Here is a 17,182-nt window from a genome sequence, read left to right as displayed (position 1 = left end):
TTTTAAGGTCCACTTCATAAGATACAGCCCATGCCTAACACTAGTAGGGAGGCCAAGAACACATGGCCAGGTAGATCATAGGCCATAGAGGAGAACATGCTATTGTTCTGCTAATTGGATATCATGCCAAACTCATGCCTAAAGATTTATTTGTATAGTCATTGATTTGCACATCTCTCATCTACCATCAGAGAAATTTCTTAGCGGTGGCAGTGCACCCTTTCAATCCCAGCACTTGTGAGGAGGCAGAGGTAGGTGGATCTCTATGAGTTGGAGGCCAATCTAGTCTATAGAGTGAGTTCCAGTGCAGTCAGGGCTATATGGAAAGACTCCATTTCAACAAGCAACAACAGCAAAAAGAAAAACGAATGAATAAAAACAGAAATACTTAATTTTTGCAGTAGATGGCAATTGACATAGACCCACAGCTTCCCACAGTGTTGAGAAGAAGAGACTGTGGAATGCATGTGTGTGTGTGTGTGTGTGTGTGTGTGTGTGTGTGTGTGTGTTTGTGTGTGTCTGTCTGTGTGTGTGTGTGTGTGTGTGTGTGTGTGTAAGTAACAGCAATGAATGAAAAATTGAAGAAGGTGGAGTATGTGCGATCATTTGGATGGACAAGAGGGAAATGATGTAAATATATTTTAATCTCAAAAAAGAGGCAATTTCAAAAAGGAGAAGCCAGAGCTTTAAAGCCCTCTCTCTTACTTTCCCCTGCTTTTCTTGAAGAGCCGGTTTCTCTGCTGTTATATTTTTTTGTGATTGGAGGAGGAGGGCATGTCAGGAATCTGCCTTGGCTAAGCTCCTGGTAACTCATGCAGGCAAAATTTAGTAGCTCAGATTTGAGGTCCAAAGCCTCAGTTACTGGTTGGAAATATCATCACATTAGTGGATGTTATGTAAACAGCACTCCCCCTAAGGGAAGCTGCAGGTCCCAACAGTGTGGTGTGTGGAGGCAGAGAGGTTCAGGTGACCCCAATAAAAGTGTGGCTCCAGGCCACCTCTGTCAGAAAGTGTCAAGGCAACAATAGGAATCAAGATCAGATAGATATCAGAACAGGAACAAAGGTAAACCCTTTGGGGACAGGGATTATTTCTAGGCACCATAAGAAGGTTAAATAGGTTTGGACACACAGTGTGTGAGTTGAAATAGTGGCTGGTTTCCTCACATTATTTATGTATTTACTTATTCCTTCTTTGGCAGATGTTTTGACTACGTGGCATCAGCCACCTGTTGTCCCAAGTGCTCACAGTACAGCAGTGAGCAGGACAGTAGGTTGTTCCTTCCTTCACCCAGTGTGGATGCGGTGGAAACGTTCTCAGCAAAAGAACTTTTGGAGATTTTTCAGTGATTAAGAGCACTGGCTGCTCTTCCAGAAGACCTCGGTTTGATGCCCAGCACTGACATGCAGAAGTCACAACCATTAATAACTCCATCCCAAGGCATCAGATGCCATCTTCTGTCCTCCGCGGACACCGGACACTCACATGATGCAGGGATATAGACAGACAAAACACCACAATACACCCACATGCACCCCCCCACACAACACAGACAACACACACAAACACACTAGAAGAAACAAACACAGAAAATAAACCAACCCCACAGTGTTTAACCAAGATGTGGCAGCACAAACCTTTAATCTCAGAACTCAGGAGGCTGAGGCAGACAGAATTCAGTGAGCTCAAGACCACCCAGGGGTAGATAGTGAGATCCTGTCTCTACAAACAAGCAAGCAAACCACGCTCAAAAAAAATCATACCAGGGATCCTTTTTTGATTGGTGAGGAAGGTTGGTGTATTTATGAGATCCATGGAGGACTTACAGGGGGATGTTCGAGAATCTAAGTAGAGTCACACAGCTCAGGGGTGGAGGGCTGAGGAGATCCTTGTCTAGAGAGAAGATTCAGGGTAAAGAATCTAAGAGAGCGAATGGGGAAGGTCTGTGAAGGTGTGTGACTGTGGCCTGCACAGTACAGGGGCCTGAGAAGTTGGGTGTGGCATAAAAGGCAGCCAGCATGCAAGGTCACATCCTTGCCTTTTCTACAAGACACACAGGTCAGGCCAGTCCATTGACACAAAGGTCAAACAAAAGTGGCACTGTGGGTGTCCAGTGCAGGGGAGGTTATGGAGAGAACGAATGAGGGACTGATCTTTGAATAGGTTGGGGCTTGGAGTGGTGTTGGTTAAATGGGACAAGATACCTGGAATTAGATAGTGAAGTTGTACGTATTGTGAATAAATTAAAGGAGATTAAAATATAAACATTAAGATATAGTCATGTTAAAATCTGGGTGTAGGTCCATGTGCCTGTGATGGCAGCACTGGTCAGGAGATCGAGATTTCAAGACATCTTTGAATATATATAGGATTTTGAGGTCAGTGTGAACTACATGAGCCTCTGGCACTGAATACAAAACTAAAAAATTTTGTCAGCTTCGTTATATGGATTTCATCTGCATGTAAACACAAGCAGGAGAGGGGTCGCACTTCTAAACTCACAGCGTGATCTTGTCCCCACCACTCACTAGCACTGTGATACATTCATGGGGTCTCTTACTCATCTATCAATGAGGTCCTCACACATGACCCTCCAACACAACACACGGGAGTAGGGTGGAGCCAACTCAAGAGAAACCATCTGTAGTCTATTCACACAGATCCTGGAATATAGACTGGCAAGTAGGGACTATGGCTGTTAACAAGCATGAGAGAGGTGACTCAGAACAAGCTGTGGCCTCCAGAAGTCTCTCTGTCTTTACATCAAGAAAGGCCCTTCATTAGCTTTTCCTATTCCATTCACAGGGTATGGAGTTGGGGAAAAGTGAGACCGTTGACACTCCTCTCTCAACCCACACAGCGGGACAGGAAGTGAATCTGGTATGGTGAGGGTATTTTGCTTATACCACTGTTAATGGGACTGAGGTCAATGTCCTCAGGAGCCACAGGGCTTGCCAAAGAGAAGTTCTGGAGGATGGCGGTGAAGAAAATGAACAATTCATTTTGGGCAATGCCTTCTCCAAGACAAATGCGCTTTCCTGTGGGCACAAAGGACAAGTCATGTGAGCCTCAGGGCCGTATATAGCCTTTGTATTGTTTCATCCCTAAACCCAGACAACCATGACCATTGCGATGAAATGTGTGAGTTTGTCCCTTAACCTACAATGCTAAGAAAGTATAAAGAAACCCTCCAAACCTCAAAAAGGCCATGCAAAATATTTGGTGGCTGACTGGCATTCACTTGTGAGAGTTGGATTTTCAAAGCATCTATTGCCCCAGAGGAAGTTGGGACCACCTAAGAGTTGAGGGTACACAGGTGGGTGGGTGTGACCATTTTATAACATGATACCTTTAGGATTTTTCATTTCTCTCATGAAGGTGATGGTTGACATCTTGCAAAGTTATCATGAGCACAAAGTTAATGTGTGTAATGACTCTTTAACTGACATCTGGCTGGTATTAATAATTCTATATGAACCAGACCCGGTGGTGGATGCCTGTAATTCTAACATGTAGGAAAGTTGGCGGAGATGGATCATAGCTTCAAAACTGTCTGGGCTGTGTAGCAAGGACTCCCTCTCTGAAATCTTAAAAAGAAAACCAAGGAAGAGAAGGAAGGGGAGGAAGAGGAAGAGGAGGAAAGAAGAGAGGGTGAGAGGAAAGTGGGAGGAAGAAAAAGGGGGAAGAATACAGGAGAGTGAGGAGAAAGAAAAGAAGAAAAGCTATTCGTGTAAGATGTTTATGTGGGTGTGCAGAAGTTGTTTCTTAATCTCCCTCATCCCCTTTCTGCTATCAACCCTAGATTGATGAGTTTCAACAAGTTCCTACCCAAACAGTTCAGATGATTGAGAGAGAGCAAGTACATGGGATAAGGGGTCTGTGGCACCCACCACGTTCTCAGAGGCATAAGGAGCTCTTGCTTGCTGGAAACTCAGGCATGGAGCACCATAGAGCAAAGGGAGCCTGAAAGCTCATATGTAGGCACCACAGCTTGCCCTGAACCTCAGTGATGTACACCCCCTCCCCTAGGACATCCAGGTGCAGGAGGGATTTCTCAACAATTCCTGTGCCTGTTGTTGGGAAATTGTGCCCTGGGTGGGAGTAATTGGGAAAAGCACCCCATCACTTTGGACATGTTCTTTCCATAATTTAGGTGACACAAGCTTAGTCATTTATGGAGTATCTCTCTGAGATGGTTCTCTTACAACCGGTTTTGTGACCCAGAGTTTTCCAGAACAGCTTAATGACTTACCTCCCTCTCTCTCAATAGGATGTCCCCAGGCCTGGAGCTGGCGATTTGGACATCTTCCATGGTTCTTTGGCTCAAATGCTTTTGGGTTTCATTTATTTTTCTTGTGGGCCAGGGCAGTCAACATTTATCTTCTTACCTACCAGATATTATTTTTCTTTCACTTTTTTCCTTTTCTCTACTTATTTTTTGTCTAAACTCCCTATTATTTCTCTCTCTCCCTGTCCCTCCTCTCTTTCTCCTCCCCTATGCATCCTCTCTCTTCCTGCTCCTCCCCTTCCTTTCTCCCTCTCCTTCCCCTTTTCTCCCATGTCTCTCTCTCCCTCTTCTTCTCTTCCCTTCTCTTTATCTACCTTTTCACCTCACTCCTTTCTCTCCCCCTTCCTATCTTCTCTTTTTTCCTTCTTACTCCCTCTCCTCCTCTCCCCTCTCTCTCCATCTCTCCCCATCTTCCCTCCCTCTCTTCCCTCCTATTCTTTCCTTGTCATGTGTTTGTGCAGCAGCCCCCTCTTTATGTCTCATTGATCTCATTCTTACTTTTTCCTCTCTTCACTTTCCATTATCTTCCTCTGTTCTTATACCCTCACCTCCTTATTAGACCTTTCCATCCTTCTTCTTCTACTGTCTCACTCCACTGTGTATCCTAAAATACCTCTTTCTGCCATGGTCGTCTTGTGTCCTGCTTTCATTTCTGTTGTCATGACACATACCCCAATAAAATCAACATGGATGAGGAATGGGCACCTCTCTGACTTACAATTCCAGATGACTGACTGTCATGCCAGAGAAGTCAAAAAGCAAGAGCTGGGAATAGCTGGTCATGCCCACATCTACAGTCCAGAGCATGCTGCCTACTTCCTTGGACCTCAGCTTAGATCTCACCTCTCTTTCAGGGCCTCAAACAAAAATTAATGCCACCCACAATGGGCTGGGTCTTCCCATATCAGTTAACAGTCAAGGAACAGACCATGCTAATGTAGGCAATTCCTCAACTGAAACTCTCTTCTCAGCTAATTCTATGTTCTCACATTGACACTTAACATTGACTAGTACAGCATGTCCCATCTTCCCGTGCCTCCTGTTGCAATTCTGTTCTTTATCTATCATCTACTCTCTGTCTCTAGCCTTATTTATCTCCATTCTTGTCTCCCTCTAAACTTACAACTATGGAATGGAGACATTCACTTTTATCCAACTACTGGTCTCCACACTGAATATAGATTAAGTAAGAGAGAAAGCCAGTACATTTGATAGTTCAGGGGAGAGCTGAGTCCTGAGTCACTGAACTCTCTAAGACACTCAACTCTAGACAGGGTCTTTGGGTGGCTCAGTGGTAGATACCCTGCCAAGAATCCTTCAGTGAGGGAATGTGTGTGTGTGTCAGTGATAGAGGCCCTGCCTAGTATTCCCCAGTGAGGGGCTGGGGGTGTCATCAGTGTTAGAGTCCCTGCCTAACATTTGCAAATCTCAGGTTCAATCATTACCACAGAATAAAGAGGTCTGAGGAGTACTATCTTGGACTTACTTTTATCTCCGAAACCTCTGTCTAGATAGAGTTTCTCATGGCTAGAGCTTGTTAAAATGAATTCAATTTGGCACAAGGCTGACCATATACATAATAAAAAATAACCTAACTTTATTAGTGGTGAACTGCAAACTGTATTGAGGTTATATTGCACCAGCATGTAACTCTTCTGCTTGCAAATAAATAAATTACAACCAAGCATAGCTGCGAACCAATCCCTGGATGCCAACTACTACTGCATGGCCAAGTAAGAGAAGAGTGGAAGTGGCATGAGTCAGGTTATAGCCACATCCTCAACTACAAATGGCTCGCCTCTGACCAACTTTACTATCTGTTGAAACTTCGAAATTTTTCTGGCTAAGGATATTAAGCATTATGAATGGGTTCTTTGCTCAAATAGATGGTCATGATTTCTCTTGCAATTGGAAAAGCTATGGAATATTTAATGCAGTCAGGGGCAAGTGTGTCAAGACATGTACCATAACCCAAGTTCTCACTGATAAAGTCAATACCTCCTCAACTGTCAAGGCCCAACCAAGCTCATGGCCGTGTGCATAAATGACGTTGGTTGTTTTTGCTTTTGTTTCTTAAGCAAATTAATTTTCTCAGGTTTAGAGGCTTTTAAATACTACTCCAAAGTCCTCCTGACCAGGATTCTTTAGTTCAAGAAACCCCTCATGGTGCTTCATCCCCAGGGTAGATAGGATGGTTCAGTCAAGGGCTGGGACAGACTCAGTAGATTGGGACTTTACTGGTTTTTATCCCTGAGGGTGGGCCTGCCTCTAGTGTCTAGAAAAGGAATTACAGGTCTGTCTCACCTGTGGAGAAGGGCAGAAAAGCTTCACTCTTCTTCAGTGTCCCATTGACATCCAGGAAGTGCTCAGGATTGAAGGTGTCTGGGTGGTCAAAGTACCGTGGGTCATGGAGAGCTGAACTCAGGATGGGGTAAACCTCAGTGTTCTAGGAGAAGTTATGAAACATGAAGAGGTCAACATATCCTGACTCCCATATGTAAAACAGTCAGTCCCTAAGAAACACAGTCCTGGAAAACCACAGACAGGATGAGGTTGGTGATTAGGAGAGTGGAGGATGCTCATGGAGTAGTGATGAGGAATCACAACTGGCCTCACCTTGGGGAGCAGGTACCCTAGGAACATGGTGTCATTGGTGACTCTGTGTGGTAGACCAATCGGGATCAGATCTGCAAATCTCTGAATCTCATGGATGACTGCATCAGTGTATGGCATTTTGGTACGATCATCAAGGGTTGGTAGCCGGTGTGAGCCGATCACCTGATCAATCTCCTTTTGGACTTTCTCTGCATAGAAAGGGGAGACAATAGACAGTGCCTCTTTTCAGAGGCAATGCATACCAACCTGTTTTCTGGGGTCCAATAACCCAGGAATAGTTAAGAGTTTCTGCTGAGAAAAACATAGTGCTCCTTGGATGCACACACCTGTGCTTCTCTCAAGGACCTGTCTCTCCATCCGTGTGTAGAGCATGCTAGAGTCTCTTCTTAATAAGCTCCAGCTTTGCTTGTAAAAGAGATAAAAGGAAAATCTTCAGCAAAGGGCCATTTCAACTGTCAATCCAGAGTGAGGCTGGAGGAAAAATGGCAAGAATATAATGAATGAATGAATGTTATCAATTGTATTCCTGCACACAGGTTTATTCTCTCTGTCTCTGTCTCTGTCTCTGTCTCTGTCTCTGTCTCTGTCTCTGTCTCTCTCTCTCTCTCTCTCTCTCTCTCCCCTTTGCAGGAAATTCATAATTAAAATCCAGGGGTCTGAAGAGATGACTCAATTATTTAAGAGTACTGTCTGTTCATTGAGGGGACACCCAGATTCAATTCCCATCATCCATTTCAGCTCACACTCTCTGTACTTCCAAGTCCCTGTGATTTGACACCCTCACACAGACATATGTAGCCAAAACAACAATGCACATTAAATTAAAATAAATTTTAACATCTAGGCTAATAATCTAATTTTATAACCTCAGAAATAAAAGGGAAGTAAATTACTGTATGCATAACAACATATAAAATATGAACATGTTAGCTGAGGAAATAGTTCAACTAATAAATGCACTTGACTTGCAAGCCTGACATCCTGACTTTGACACCCAGAGCCCATGTGCAGGTGGAAGAAGAGAACAGAATACACAAAGTTCTCTCATGTCTACACATGAGCTTTGCAAGGCATACTCAAAATAACTTCAAATCTTTTTTAAAAATTTAAAATGCGTGCATGCTAGTCAACCAAGAAATGGATGAGCCAGCTCATAAAAGGAAAGATTGATGAGTAACAGAAATAAGATGTGTATCTTCCACTTACTACTCATTATAGTAATTGATTAAAATAAGTAATTGTTTCATAAACACAAATATTAATCAACACTACTAATCAATGATCAATTGAATGTTAAATTTAATGAAGATTAATGTAGGAATTAATAGTTGTATTGAATGATACATAAATAATAGCTAAATGAGTGAGTTATTAAATGGATACATGAGGGAATGGGTGGACACATGAATGGTGAGTTCAAAGGTCAGTTGGAAGCATTAGAGAATGAAAAGGTTCATATTTCAATGGACCAATGATTCAATAACAATAGCCCACTCAAGTATTCCTAATCAAAGAAAAAACTCATGAGTTGATTAATCCAAATGAATGAATGAATGATATGCCCTTGTGTGAATCAGAGACGAACAAATCAAGGATTAACAATCTATGGGTATACAGATGAGCAGGTGACTATATGAGTGGGTGAATAGGCTTATAGATGGATGAGTGGGAAAATGGATGAGTACACATGGAGAATAGATGTATGGTTTAGTGAACAGAGTGGGTGAATGGATGAAGAGGTAGATGAATAGAAAGATGTGTGCATGGATGGATGTAAGACAGAAGGAAAGAAGGAAGGACAGGATAGATAGATGGCTGGCTGGGTGGATAGATGGATGGATATATGGATGTAAAGACAGAAAGAAGGGACGGATGGTTGGATTGATGTATGGATGCAAGTACAAAAAGGGAAGGAGGGAAGGAAGTTTGGATTGATGGATGGAGGGATGGATGTAAAGACAGAAAGACAGAAAGAGGGAAGGAAGTTTGAATCAACCTTTAAGTGATAGGAGGAAACAGCAGAATACAGTCAGCCAGTTGCTCATTCACACACCACCACAGCACTGCCTTTGATTAAAGGAAACCAAACAAAGCCTTCAGAGCTCCAGATGTAAGAAGCCCATGTCTCTGTTATTCACACAAACCCCTGCAGCCAAAAGGAAGTTGAAGATCCCCAACTGTTCACCCATGGCACACCTGCGACGTGGGGGTACTTGAGCATGATCAGGAAGCTGTAACGGAGTGTGGTGCTGGTCGTCTCGGTGCCAGTAAAGAAGAGAGAGAGCACAGAGATCACAAGGTTCTGGTGATGGAACTCTGTGTGATGGTTGGACTTCTCCTGGTTCCAGATGGGAGAGAGAAGGAAGGGTCAGGGATGACTGGATCCTTGCAGTGATTCATGTGCCTTTCTAGTCACTGTCTGTGTGTCCCACACTATCTGGACCACTGGGCACGTGTCCCCTCACCAGTTCATACCACTTCTGGTTCAATTGGCATGGGTCCCCTCAGCAGTTCACACCACTTGTCTCATTGTCTCTTAGCCTCTTTTTATTCAGTCTTCCCTGGACTCCTCTGGTCTTTAGAATCTCACTCTTCTGTCTCTTTGGTCATTTACAGCTCTTTTTTAGAACATAGTTATTTTATGTATATTTATGTGTGTATGACTGTGGGTTGTGTGTGTGTGTGTGTGTGTGTGTGTGTGTGTGTGTGTGTGTGTGTGTGTGTCTGTATTTGCGAGAGAGCTAGGAACAGCGTTGGAGTTTATCGAGCTGGAGTTACATACGATTATGAGAAGCCTAACATAGGTTTTGCAAAAGGAACTCCAGTCATCTACCATATTGGACAGTGTTTCTAAACCATGAGCTGTCTCTCTAGACTCTGTGGTCTTCTCTGCTTTTCGTTCTTTGCCCCGTTTCTTCCCCAGTCACACCCCTTCTCTTTCCCTGTCATTTTCTCCTCCCTTTTGCTTTTCCTCCAGACAGTCTACATCTCCTCCCCTCTTTTTCCATCTCTTCTCATCATCCTCTTTCCCCTCTTTTTCTAAGACACATCCCCATCCTTCACTCTCACCCACCCCCTCTCTCATCCATGCAGGACTCACCTTTTCCATGCGCAGAAGGTAGGTATTGATGAAGTCTCGTGGAGTGTTGGGGTCCAAGGTGGCCCTGTGCTTCTCCACACTGTGGTCAATGTAGTTGAGGATTTCTTGTAGGTTTTTGGAGATTTGTTTGTGGACACCAGGGAAGTATTTCAGGAAGCCAGAGAAAAGCTCAAACACCTGTAAGAAAGAGACTCAGGGGCTCACCTGGAGCTGTCAGGTCACGGGAAGTGGGCAGTGCTCCTAGGTACTCAGATTTCATGAACAATGCCCCCTCACACTACACTACACTACACTACACTACACTACACTACACTACACTACACTACACTACACTACACACACACACACACACACACACACACACAGAGCATACATATACATGCTTTTGAACTGTAGTCTCTAACCTTTGTCTTGCACTCTCTGTATCTCTTTTGTCTTTCCTCTGTGCTCCTTCCTAAGCCTCTTTGCTCAATTGTGTTTGTTTCAATTTGTGGGTTGTGGGTGTGTATGTCATTTAAGCAAGATTGGCCTTAAACTCAATATGTAGCCATGGATCATCCTGAATTGTTGATCCCCCAGATGTCACCACCCAAATGCTGGAATTTCAAGTTTTGTATATCACCAAGCCCAGAATATACAGTGTTGGGGAGGAACCCAGGGGATCCTGCATGGAAACATAGCATTCAGTCTTCTGAGCTACATCTTCATAATAAACCATTTTTTCTTCATGTATGGATGGCTCTGTACATTCAGGTCTCTCTAACCTGTTATACATGCTCCCTCCCTGCCTCCAGGTCTCAGCCTCCTTATTTCTCTGTGCTGTCTTTGTCTTTCTTCTAGCCCTAACAAACTCCCTCTTTCACCCACAATGCAATCTCTTGTTTTCTCTGCCCTGGATGCTCCTCTCTTCCCACCCACTGACCTGGCTGGACAAGGAGCCCATAAGGGAAAATGTCTGATAGATCAGATCCAGCAGACGCAGGAACTGGTGGTCTTTGTAGTCAAAGCGCTCTCCAAAGACAATGGAGCATATGATGTTTGCTGCGATGGACTGGAAGATGGAGGTGGGGTTCAGGAGGGCTCCTGGAGAACGAGGAGGCAAGACAGGAGACAGGAAATATAGAACCAGGGGAATATCTGAATTTATTTCCATCTCATGAGGCTGTCCCCATCACTCAGTACTCAAAAAATAGCAAAGGCAGGTAACCTCGATAGCACATATGATGGACCAAGCCCTATTCTAAGCACTGAATAAATAATTTTATTTGACTTCCCAGGATATTGGACATAAGATGCAGTGTTGTTAGCATACAGAGAGGGTAGTTAAGATCACTAAGAGAACATTCATGACAGGGGGCAGGATTCAGATTGCCAAGGGCTGAGAAGGACAGCATGTATAGTTAGTCTTCACAATGCACCTCCTCCCTGGTCACCATTTTGACTCTGAGCTGATAGTTAATTCTCAGTGACAGAAAGAGCCAAGAAAGGTTCAAGGATTTCCTGTGTGGATTAAGTTCTGAGCACCCCACTCCCATCCGTCCATCTTCCTCCATCCCTTCTGAGACTTCTAGGCTCTGTGGTGTTTAAGAAGCTATCAGGACCTGCTGCCTGCTTTCTTTGTATGCCAGTTTCTTTCATGGCGCTGGGTGGTTGGAGTGCTGTTTTCTGTCCAACAGTATTAAACCCTTGTTGCCCTCTCCCCAAAGCTGGCTTGTCTATAGTCTCTGGTTCCCTGTAGAACCTTCCCTGAGCTAGTCAATTTTACTCTCAGCCTTCCAGCTTGTTTTCCTTTGGATCCTCCATCTCCACGACTTCTCTCTCCCACCCCTCTTCCCAATTTCTGCATCTTTCTTCCTCTTCTGCTTCTGCAGCTCAGCTCACCACCTCAGCTCTCATTAGGAACATGAATAAGAGAAAGGCAAATGCCTGCTGTAAAGAAATAGAGCTGCAAATGAAGTCTCCAAGACGCCCTTGTTATACGGAATCATGAAGGACCCAGAATTGCCTTAGAAATCTACCAAACGACAACTCCCATCAACCTCTGTGCTCACTGATTCTCATCTACCCAAGCACAGGAACCAGAGTTTCTGTTTAGAACATGATGGAAAATTTTCCTGCTTCCTTCACTTCATCTAAGTTCTGTATTTTCCTTTCACTAAGACCAGCAGTTGTCAACCTGTGGGTCATGATCCCTTGGACATCAAACAACACAGCAGTTGCTTGAGTCCATCAGAAAACACAGATATTTGCACTATGATTCCTAATATCAGAAAATTACAGTTATGAAGTAGGAACAATAATAATTTTATGGATGGGGGGGTCACTACAACATGAAGAACTGTATTAAAGTGGTATAGAATTAGGAAAGATGAGAACCATGGAACTAAGAACATTGTGGGGTGAGGAGGGCATGAAAAAGGTTAAATGAAGGTGGTCTTGAACTCTATGTGTGGTAGAAGATGACCTTGAAAATCTCAGCATTCTCCCTCCACCTCTGGACTGCTGGGATAACAACCACACCCCACCATGGAACTAAAAGCACTCTCCAACTCACCCTCAGCCACAGTGTAAGACTGGACCTCACAGTGTGGATAGTACTGGCCTTGAACTCATGACCATCTTGTCTCAGTCTTCTGAGTTCTGAGATGACAAGTGTACACCAGTCATATCCACTGACAGATAAAATTAATTCAAAGATTGATTTTTTTTGTATACAAGTGACCAGCATAGTTTATCTGTCTCCAAGATAGTTGTGGATAATTTAAACCTCCCTTTTCTTTTACTATCTCTGTATTTCTCTCTCCCCACCTTTGTCCATTCCTACCTTTCACCACCTCATCTCTTTTCTGTCTCTATCATCTTTCTCTACCCTTTTGTGTCTTTCTCTGGTTGGGCCCTCATATCTTCTTAATGCCCATTCTCCAAGTCTCACCCTTGTATTTCTTCAGTTCCTCCACCAAAAACTGGGCCTCTTCCTTTATCCTCTCCTCTACACTGCGCTTTCCCATCCCGAAGTTTCTCATGGTGACCAGAGAGAATCGCCGAAGGATCTTCCAACGTTCCCCATTGGCAAAGATCACACCTAAGAAAGCAGGGCAAATGTGGGTAGGTGGGTTACATTGGAAGTTCAGAGAATCCGGAGTCCTTCTCCACAGCTTGGGTTTCAGGTCTCAGACTCACCTACCTGGGCCACATCCTCCTCTCCCTACTGTCCCATATCTTACCATATCCCTGTACAACTGGATGGAGCACAGCAACTGTTCCCCGACCAGAGAACGCTTCAGCTTGGTCCACCAGAGCCTCTCTTATGGTGTCTGTCCCACACAATATGACCACGGGCCTTGGTCCCAGGTGTACTGTGAACACATCTCCATATTTTTCTTGAAGCTGGCAAATCACAAGAACACCAGGATTGTGGCCCGTCAGCACAGACATTGTTAAAGTTTTAAAACACTTAGATACAGACGGATAAATAGGCTACCCTTCCCCTTCTGATGACCAAACAGTGAAGCAGGTCTACTCTGTTGGCTGTATGTTTTAATCAGTGCACCAGAAATGTAGAGTTTGGATAGGAAGTAGAGGCCAGAGAGCAAGTAGTTATGTGGGTATGTATCCACTTGGAGGCCTGCCTGGCCTACATAAGGTCTTATGTCAAAACAAAATAAATAGATATGGATCTATTTATAGATATGGATATGTATATATACAATGTAGATATAGACCCATGATCATGCTTTTCAGTTTGGTCAGCAATACCTGGCATCTCATCTAGAAACCATTCTTCTAGTGACCCAGCTTCAATCTGATAAATATCTCCTGACAACAGTCAGAAGAATGGTCCTGACCCACCCACTGATTATTCAGAGGAGAAAGGGGTGACCCCTGGTTGTAGTCATGAGTGTCAATCAGGTCTACAGTACAGACTGTCCGGAAACTACATGTCAGTTCAACTATCTCTGGGCATCTCCAGGGAATTGGTCCCAGGAATATCAAAACCTTCCAGTGCTGAAAGCCTTTGAATAGAATGGTGCATGTTTGAAAACAGCTTACCCTCATCCTTTTGTTAACTTTATCTCAGTCTAGAGGTCCATGAAGCTAACAGAAATGAGGAAATGGAAATGGTCAGGTCTCATGTTGTTTAGGAAATAATTCTATGAAAATGCTCTATATATTTTATGCGTTTATAATTTTAGGTGGGGTCACAACACCATACCTTATGGAACAGTGAAATAACAATCTACAGATCAGATAATCAATATCATATTAAACTTGAAGGAGGATCATGAGTTTGTGATTAGCCTGGGGAAAGTTGGGCAACCTTGTCTCAAAAGCTAAATAAATATGAATGGCTATGCCACTGAATCCAGGTGGCTGTTCTGTTACACACCAAAGGAGGGCAGGAAGTTGGGATCACTGCCACCATATCATCTCTCTCAATGGGACATGGTGTCATGGATTTTCATTGATTATTAATGAACAAGTGATAATTTAACATGAAATACCATTTGTGAAGCACCAATTCTGAGACTGGTAAAGATGGTGCCAGTGCCCCAGGCTTGGGTACTGCATGGTCTTTATAACTGATTAGCCCTATCTACCTACTCAGCTCACTTCCTGCCCCTCCTATCCTCCTCTTTCTCCTGGAACACCTCAGGCTAATCTCTTTTGTTGGCAGGAGCAAAATGTACAGTTGATGCCTCTGATATTTTTCTTTCTCTTCTAGAAAAGAGAAGCCCCAAGAAGTGAAACTACACGCTTATACCTCAATACCTTCATACCTCTTGCACTACAAGCACAGTGCTCCAAACAGTTCCAACACAGGAAGACTTGCCTGTCTATCTGAGCACCGTCATCGCAAGACTGCATGCTACCTTTCACTCAGTGACTTTCACAATTGAACCTAAAGTCTGCAAGGAGTCCCTTGCTCTTCCTGCTGAGTGAACTCCAAGAGTCAACACAGGCTAAGCCCACAGGGCTCAAGTCCTGTGCATGTCTCACCTGCATGAAAGAACGCAGAAGGCCTCTTCTGTTCATCTGTAAGAGGTTCCCCAAGAAGGGCAGGGGACGAGGTCCTGGTGGTAAGTGGCCATGGGTCTTTGGCCGATTTTGGCTGGCTAATAATAGCAAGAAGCCCACAGTGAAAGTGAGGAGGAGGAAGACACCGAGTTCCATGTTCCTGGTCTAACCACTGTTGACATCAGGGAACACTCCAGCAGGATCTTTTATCATGAGCCCGCCTCCCTACTCACTTAAGCAACTCCAGCTGTTCCCACCTCCCGGTCTCATCACTGTCCAGGTATGTGAGCACCCATACTTCCTGTTTGGGCTCCTGGTGACCTGTTCACTCCCCATTCCTTTATCCCAACCTTAGATGTTGGCAAAGACATCATGAAATAGATACACAGGAGAGAAGGCATTGGAAGTAACACATTTCGATTTCTGCACTTGTCAGTTTAGTTTCATCTGCTCATTTACTTAGGCATGGAGCTGTGTGTGCTGCATATATGAAGGAACATTACATTTTTCATTTATTTATTTATTTAATCATTTTATATCCCAATTAATGCCTCCTCCTCAAGATCCCCCCTACAACCACTGCATAGTCCCTCTACCCATCCTTCCCTCTCCTTCTCCTCTCAGAGGGCGGAGGCTCCCACTGGGTATCTATCTGCCTACCCTGGAACATCAAGTCTCTGCAGGGATAGGCACATCCTCTCCTGCTGAGGCCAGACAAGTTAGCCTAGGTAGGGGAACAGATCAACAGCAACAGTCTTAGGATAGCTCCAATTCCAGTTGTTGAACAGCCGACAGGAAGATAGACCTGCACATCTCTGAGCAGGTGTGTGTGTGTGTGTGTGTGTGTGTGTGTGTGTGTGTGTGTGTGTGTGTGTGTGTGAGAATCAGGTCCAGCCCATGTGTGGTTGGTGTTTCATATTCTGAGATCCCACAAGTTCCAAGTTAGTTGACTCTGTTGGTCTTCCTGTGGTGTTCCTAGCCCCTCCATGTTCTTTGGTCCTTCCCCAAACTCTTCTATAAGAGTCCCTGAGTTCTGTCTAATATTTGGCTTTGGATATCTGTTCTGTTTCAGACAGTTGCTGGGTGGAGCCTCTCAGAGGACAGTTATGCTAGACTCCTGTCTGCATAATAGAGTGTCATTAATAGTGTCAGGGATTGGTGCTTGTCCATGGGATGGATCTCAAGTTGGGTTAGTTATTGGTTGACTATTCCCTCAGTCTCAACTCCATCTTGCTCCCTGCATTTCTTGTAGAAAGAATAAATTTTGGGTCCTCCAGGTTCAGCTGGGATTTTGCAGCAACCTCTGTACCCTCCAGGTTGTTGGAAAATTATGCCTGTGTGGGTGTATTTAAAAGGCACTCTATCTCTTTGAGCATCTCCTTTGCAGAATTTAGATGACATGAGCTTAGTAATTTATGGAGTATCTCTCTGAGATGATTCTCCTAGAACTGGTTTTGTGACCTAGATTTTTCCAGAACAGCTCAATGACTCTCTCTCTCTCTCTCTCTCTCTCTCTCTCTCTCTCTCTCTCTCTCTCTCTCTTCCTCTCTCTCACTCTGTCTGTCTGTTTCTCTCTCCATCATATTCTCTCTGATCCTGTGTCTGTACCTATCACCATGAGTCTTTTGATCTATTTTGTTTGTGTCTTTCTCAATTCCTTAGATACCATTCGAACCAACCCCTTTCTCTAAGGACAGCTTGTCATGTGTTCCTTCTCTGTTCTCTCATGATTCCTTGTCTATATCTAGTTGTCTTCTCCAACTTCCTTTTCTGTCAACTTGCTCACTTCCTGTCTGATTCAGCACCTTTCTTTTGTCTCATGTTCATTCCCCCATTCTCACAAAACTTCTCTTGTTGGAGCTGCCCTGTTTCTCTCTGTGTGCCTCTCTTTGTTGGTAACTGTTTCAATGTCTTTGTCTCTCTATTGCTAATTTATCTCTGTTTTTTCTTCACATGCTTGCCTTTCTAATCTTGGAACTGTTCTATGAGCAATTCATTTTTTATCTCACTGTCCTATGTATCTTCAACTCCAAAGATGAAATATGAAAGAGGTTATCCTAGCAGACAGAGCCAGGAGCAGGGCTGAGCCCAGGGTCACTGAAGTCATTTATACTCACAGTCAGCTACACAGTTCTTAACAGCGACATAGCTTAGAAAGAGAG

The 17,182-nt window shown here is 44.0% G+C and overlaps 1 protein-coding gene across 2 annotated transcripts; it reads right to left on the bottom strand.

The window, feature by feature from the left end:
* Positions 1-1,614: 1,614 nt before the first annotated feature.
* Cyp2b15 (cytochrome P450, family 2, subfamily b, polypeptide 15) lies at positions 1,615-15,200 on the bottom strand. 2 transcript variants are annotated; one of them, XR_015640738.1, is made up of 10 exons: positions 15,003-15,200; positions 13,229-13,391; positions 12,937-13,086; positions 10,927-11,087; positions 10,005-10,181; positions 9,101-9,242; positions 6,905-7,092; positions 6,593-6,734; positions 4,253-4,388; positions 1,615-3,038 (listed from the first exon to the last, which is right to left on the bottom strand). XR_015640738.1 is itself a non-coding variant. In NM_001135668.1 (9 exon segments), coding segments are annotated over 9 exon segments (1,488 nt in total).
* Between the last annotated feature and the right edge of the window lie 1,982 nt (positions 15,201-17,182).

The sequence above is a fragment of the Rattus norvegicus genome, chromosome 1 (assembly GCF_021556685.1).
Source record: "Rattus norvegicus strain SHRSP/BbbUtx chromosome 1, alternate assembly SHRSP_T2T, whole genome shotgun sequence".
Lineage (NCBI taxonomy): Eukaryota > Metazoa > Chordata > Mammalia > Rodentia > Muridae > Rattus > Rattus norvegicus.
This window is presented reverse-complemented; position numbering and strand designations above follow the sequence as displayed.